Below are 6,955 nucleotides of genomic sequence, written 5' to 3'. Positions count from 1 at the left end.
TATATTAGACCAAAAAAAAACAATTAGTTTTTTTAATTACACATCTAAATTGAACTTTCCGTTTAGATTTACAAATTTCGAGAAAAATGTCATTAGCAAACTTTTGAAGTTTGAAAATAATGTTAACTTTGATCATAGACAAGTTGAGGGTTCAAAAAAATTATTATTATTGTCTATTTCGAAACTTTTTTTTGACACCTTAATTTTGATTGGAAAATATACTGCTGTTAATGTCTAAATATCACCAGGTTAGTTACCTACATACAGTTGGCAAGGAGAACCATTTTATATTATTTTTTTGATATTATAATTGTTCGTTACCATTTTTTAATCATTTGCGCTTATGTTGCCAACTAGGCTAGGTGTAATTAACCAAATATAATTTTAGATATGATTACAAATATTGTATTATTTTTAACAGGTGACAGATAATAAAAGATTTATTTCAAAAATTCATTAAAACATGAAAATACTAAACAAAATTTCAAAATTATTCTACAAATACAGTATCACGGGCACTAGCATATAAAAGTCTAACAGAATCACAATATCCAACACCTCGACGCAAACTTGTTACTACAACATAAGCGTCACCTGCACATAACATCCTTTTTGCTTTGCAATAATCAAGAGCTGAGTGTATGCGTGATTCAACTTCTAAAATCCAAGTATTTTTAGCATCTTCAAAGTAGTGCATTGCTCGTATACCTCTCCAAAATCGTAGTTGTCTTGCGGTATGACAAGATCTCGTCACTGCTACTATAGGACAAGTTGGTTTCCCATGCGAAAGTATTTTTGCAGTTCGTCCAGAATTTGTTAAACAAATTATAACAACCGCTCGAGAACGCATAGCTAACTCTACTGCACTTACACATACAGCTTTGGAAGGTTCTTCGAGTGTATTTTGCATTAGTTTTAAATTGCCGTAAGTTTTTGGTTGCCAAAGTATACTCTCAGCTTGTCTGCAAATAACAGCTGCAGCCGCTATGCAATGTTCTGCCATACGAAAGGCATCGAATGAAGGAGAAAACTTCTTGAGAGGTGAATCATAGTGTAATTCCAAAGAAAGAACATCAGCACCGTCCAAAACGAGGTTAGCAATATCAGTTACACACAGAGTAGGAATTTGTTCATTTATAACAGCCTTACATATACAAGGTTTTCCAGCATAATTGCATTTTGCTAATATAACTTTTTGAGCAATAAATATTTTTTCTACAGGTAAATCTGTACTCAAAACGCATTTATCAATGTAAATACCATCAGCTTCTGACAGCAAAACATCAATATTATCTAGACCCATAACTGAATCTATACATGCAAACACGAGAATATGTTTTCCTTTTTCGGAAAGAATGTTTCTGACATAACGTATATCTTGAGAGTTTTGAGCATTAGGTACTAAAACAGCATCGATGTCAAAAGCTACTGCCCAAGCTATTTGATCTTCCATGTACTCAAAAGGTTGTTGTGACGAGTCGGACGATATTAAGTCAAAGTTTTCATGATTTATTTTATTGTTTATATCGACATCGTTTGGAACTTTAGATATTCTCACCGTCATTTTAGCCCCAATTGTCCCACCACTTAAAATATTACATTCAATAGAATCATCTCCGACTTCCAATACAGACAACTTTATTTTTCCAGATGTTAAACTATCAATATAGATAATATCATTCGGATGTAATTCGGTTAAATGATCATATCCGATGAATAAACAGTCTACCGTACCACATTCTCGCCAACTTGGATCTGTTGTTAGTCTAATAGTCTCATTTTGGACTAGCTCAATCATAGTGCGGGGCCCACCTTTCAGATCACCGGTTACTATATCAGGACCTCTTACGTCAACGATTAATGCTAAAGGATAAACGTAATCAAGTTCTGTACTGTAATTAAACACAGCCTGCCGTATACTTTGAATTAATTGTGCGCTAGCATCGGGTTCTAAATCTCGTAAATTTAATCGTGCTACAGTCATACCCGAAGCAATAAGTCTTTGTATAACCGATGGTTCTTTATTATTCATGCCTATTTCACACATAAGACCTGTTTGAAGTTCTTCGCAGGGATTTTTATGAATATTTAAATTGCAATAATGTAATAATTGTGAGGACTCAATGGAGCGTTCGTTTTCTTTTAAACTAGAAACTGCTTCGAGAGGAATGTGCCAAGGTAAGGCCATTTTGTACTATATATTGAAAAAATGCTTTAATAAATTATTCTATAACCATTTAAATCGGTATAAAATATTATAATTGCACCACTTCACAATATTTGTAAAAAAAAAAAACTAATTTTTCACAATAATACAATATTTGTCATGAGCATTTGTTTCGATTTGACAAAAATATGTCAAACTATGACTTGAATTTCGTGGGAGTTTTGTATATTCCTTGAATTGAATTTCTTTCTTATGTCTTATCTATTCAGCCCGCGCCATACCCTAGTAATTGTATTTAGGTTGATGAGTTGTTAGATGCAACTAAATGTTTGCTGATTTTACCTTCTTTGTATGAATCTTGTTTAGTTGGCTTTAATAGGATTGGCATTTTAAATCAAAGCGAGGCTTTTAGATTGAACGTACATTTGCACGCCTTAAGGTTAAGACCGACTCATATGCCCATTGCCCAGACGGCAACCGACACGACGCCACTATCCGGTTTTCACCGCCGTAAGCACCTCGGTGTAATTTATAAATTACATTGTATAATTTATTTTATTTTTATTTTAAATAAAATTTTATATTTATTTATTTTACTCTATATTTGTCTATAGATTTATCATAATTATAATTATTTTCCATCAAGCATCCCGTAACGTAAATGTTTCTTATTAATAATATATTTATAAAATAGTTTAACAATTGTATAAAATGTTTTTATAACATTAACTTGTTTGTTTAATTTGCTTTTGAACTATACGGTCTACATAATACTTTTCAGTGGATTCATTTAAAAATATATCAATAAGATTTTGTAAATATTTGCAAATATTTTATTATACAAAAGTATTCACTTAATTTAAATGCGCCAGGAATTGTTCGTTGCCCGTGACAATGAAATTATTACAAATAATAAAAAATTAAATTCAAAATATTTTTGTACGAGTATCCGATTTATTGTAGTGAAGATAACACGCCGCGGGTTGTGAAAAATTAAAAAATTATGAACGAGGTTGCTTGACTGCGTGTCACGTTTGTTCTTTGGCAGAATAATAAAACGCGTTAGTTTATTTTGTCAAACTCTTTAAATGATTGTTATTGTCAAAGGTGTTATTTGTAAATAAAGTGTTTAGTGAAAAGCTTGTGAAAAAGTGGTCACTGTGTTTTCTCTAAAGTAACTTTCTTGTACCTGCCGTTTGTACTGTGCGACCGTGAAGGTTGAGAATGTTACGTCATTTTACCATTGGTGTCTGATATGAACTTATTTATTTCCCATTGGACTATGTTAAGTTGGATTTTGTGAAAATTTATATCTAAATCTTCAAAAGTTTTGGTAAGTGTTTTATGTACAAAATATTTATAAGCCCTTTTAGACCGGCTGCAAGAAGATGCCGCCATGTTATTTAGTTTTGCTGTCAACTACTGGTCGCAGTTAGCCCTGAAACATTGGTATTTATCATTTGTTCTAAAAACATAATGTTAAGCAATACGATAAAATTTACAACAAACTTATCAGTCGTTGTTTCCTATGGATAAAATAGCTCCATAATAAAGTTTGAGCTTAGTTTTGTTTACTGTGTTTTATTGACTGTCAATGTAATGACGTCATTGTGCGAGCTGTTCACTATCTACTGATTGATGCCTATAATTTTACTACTTCTTATAGAGAAAAGTATATATTTGAAGATATTATATACTACAAATCAAATTTATGTCGAATCTATTTGGTTATTTTGTTAAAAAATCATCATAAGGTTTTTATGATAACAAGTTATTGTTATAAATTTCAAATTACACTTTATTTTGAAAACAATGTTTTATAAAAATAAAACGTAATTTTTTGACAAAGATACAAAATAACATAAAGATAAAATAATATGGGATGAAATTTTACATTCAAATGTAAATTATGTATACCTGGCAGTATTAATAAAAAATATTGACAAGCAATGAAATTCATGTTTGAATCTAATTTGTGTGTAAGTTGAACTTGTAAGATAGGTTTTTACACTAATTTTATTGCAAGTAATATTAAATAAATATTTAAATATCAATCGTTTTAAGCAACTTACATTTACATGCTTATGTACATAGTGAATTTCATCTTCATTATTATTAATGTATCTTCATTATGGATAATGTAGCAACACTTTTCAAACTTTTTTACTTTATAAACAATGATTTGGTACTTATATAAACATCACAGATTTATATTTGTAAAAAAAGCAATGAATATCAATTTCTAAATTCATAATGTCTACAAACCAACAGTTACATTATAGTTAAATAAAATATGTTATTATCCTCTTCTTAATATTAATAATGTGATTATTTTGTAACTACAATTATTAATTATTATATTTTAAAACTTCAATACATATTTGTTTATATATAACTAGTACCCACCTGGCTTCGCTCCGATGCCATGATGATACTAAATATACCACAGCATGTCTTTATATACAACATTTATAGCTTTTTGTCATTAGACAATACAAACTGCTATGTTCCTGCAATTTAAATCTATAATATCTTCGAAAATATTATTAAGGTGTACAATACTGTACACTATTTTGATCTCGTAGGGTTTGCCAGTATTTGTAATCTAAGTGCAAAAAAATGTGTTTAATTATGACATCACATTAGAAACCTATAAAATTATCAATGTTTCTCTACTTTATTCTACATGTATTATACATATAAACCTTCCTCTATAATCACTTTAACAAACTGCATCAAAATTAGTTTTAAAGATCTAAACATACCCAGACAGCAGTGAGGGGATCACTACATAGGATTACTACATCTACTATGTAGTAATCCTATGTAGTGATTAAGCAGTGTCCTTTGCTTTCATTAAATTTTATTTGCAGGATAAGTACAGAATCAAGTGCTTTTCATTGATAAATTATCAGTACAGTTTGTCGGCTTGATTGACATTCATGCTTATTTCTTCTCCTCCTCTATCCTTAGTAGTTATACCATCAAGTTATATATCCCATAAAAATCCTTCATTGATAGTTCATCTAATGCAAAAAAATATATTTACAAATGAGACTTTTTTTTGATTATTGTGCAATTTAGTAAGCTTCACAGTATTACTTTTAATATTCTTTTGCAATAGTCAATTATTTAGGATAGGTAATTGTAATATTATATTAAATATGAGGTAGAAGTAGGTAGGTAATTGATAAAAAGAATTTTCTCCAAAAGAAAACACAATGAAAATATTTTTTGTCATTTTATTTTTTATATGGTTAGTCACTTGAATTTAAAAGGATGCATTATGAGTTAAGGATGGATATGGTTAGTCACATTATTATTAAAGTGATTATAATCAATAAAAAAATTAACATTCAATAAGTGTCATGGTGAGTTTTTCTAATAGTGGGCATGGCAATTGACTATGGCAATTTCTATGGCTAGAATTCTTCATGATGTGAAGGTTCATATTTGTCTATATAAATTGATTTTTGTCAACTAACTAGTGATTACAGAATCTTTTCGCACTAATATGTGTTGCCAACACAAGGGTTTTAATATTTTTTTCTTATGTGTGTATATGTGTGCTTTTAGATTGTTAATTTAATAATTATTTTGAGGTGTTAGATATATAGATTCATTTTTATAAATGCTTTCAAAGTTTAAGTAAGTAGATTGTTATGACACATGTTTGTTTAATTTTATATGTGTGTCAAATCTTTCAACTATTTTCATACTACAGGAAATACTTACAACTAATTAATGTGTAATACAAGAGGGGAATAATGGCTAATTAACCACTTCTTCCAAACAACCTATTTACTCTTTTAAATACAAAAATATATTATAAATATCTTAAATGTGTAAGCATCATTCTTTTTTCTTTAAATATATATATGAATATCATCATTAAAAGTACTTTGTAATTAATTTAACTTAAAACTAGAACATTAATCAATTAGTTCTGTAGCCTTATAAGAGCAATGATTTACATAAAGGTTAAAACCTTATAACTAGGAGCTTGAGCCTGAATATGTATCACTTGATAAAAGTATCAGGTTTTTCACACCTTTGTTTATATTGTATTAATAATAATTATATGTTAAAATAGTAATTATGTCAATTTTAATTTAAACCCATTTTTTGTTGGCCATGTACAATGCATTGTTGGCATTTGACATTTTAATGGAGTTTGAATCAAGCATTTGGAATCTGCAAATTGAGAATAATAATAATAATAATAATAAAAATAATTTCTTATAATGCCAAAAGCCAACTCATCACTAACATTTATTTTCATTTCATCCAAAATGCTTTAATTATTTTTCTTTCATAGAACCCAATTAACTTCTTATGCTGATCAAACTCAAGTTAACCAAATTTACTTTATAAGTAAAAGATAGAAGATATAAGTAAAAGAGAACAAAAAAGTCTATGCACATTATTCGCCAACCTTGCGATAAATTTAATAATAATTACAGTTGTTATTAATCTGATATTATTTTTCTGATCAGACTATTTCATATGCTTTCTAAATCTAATATTAGATAGTGTTATATTACATTATGTTTGTTCAACCAATAGATAAAATCAATTGTTGTTTAATTGAAAAAAGAAAAAAATATAATATGTTTGTAATAATTTATGTATCAAAGCATAGTAATTAATGACGACAATGACCATTCTTAAATTACAAACAAATAATTAAAAGTTAATTCTTTTATATTTAATTAGATTTGTAATAAATTCTTCCATGTAGTATGTTATCAAATAACATTATCGGTTCAAATATAAAGAATGGATTCA

At 28.5% G+C, this 6,955-nt stretch overlaps 2 protein-coding genes across 3 annotated transcripts in view; one reads left to right on the top strand and one right to left on the bottom strand.

Moving 5' to 3' along the window:
• Positions 1 to 490: 490 nt before the first annotated feature.
• On the bottom strand, positions 491 to 2,213 carry LOC125077210 (pyruvate kinase-like). The gene has a single exon (XM_047689070.1). It carries the CDS (start codon positions 2,186 to 2,188, stop codon positions 491 to 493), a length of 1,698 nt encoding a protein of 565 aa, XP_047545026.1. The 5' UTR covers positions 2,189 to 2,213.
• A 966-nt stretch (positions 2,214 to 3,179) lies between these two features.
• Positions 3,180 to 6,955, top strand: part of LOC125077224 — a 48,920-nt gene continuing 45,144 nt past the window's right edge. For both annotated transcript variants that reach the window (XM_047689100.1, XM_047689098.1), the window contains exon 1: positions 3,180 to 3,500. The gene's annotated coding sequence lies outside the window, so the exon portion shown is untranslated. The remainder of the gene's footprint in view (positions 3,501 to 6,955) is intronic.

This window comes from Vanessa atalanta, chromosome 3 (genome assembly GCF_905147765.1).
Source record: "Vanessa atalanta chromosome 3, ilVanAtal1.2, whole genome shotgun sequence".
Classification (NCBI taxonomy): domain Eukaryota; kingdom Metazoa; phylum Arthropoda; class Insecta; order Lepidoptera; family Nymphalidae; genus Vanessa; species Vanessa atalanta.
The sequence above is the reverse complement of the archived record's forward strand: the minus strand, read 5'-3'. Positions and strand labels throughout refer to the sequence as shown.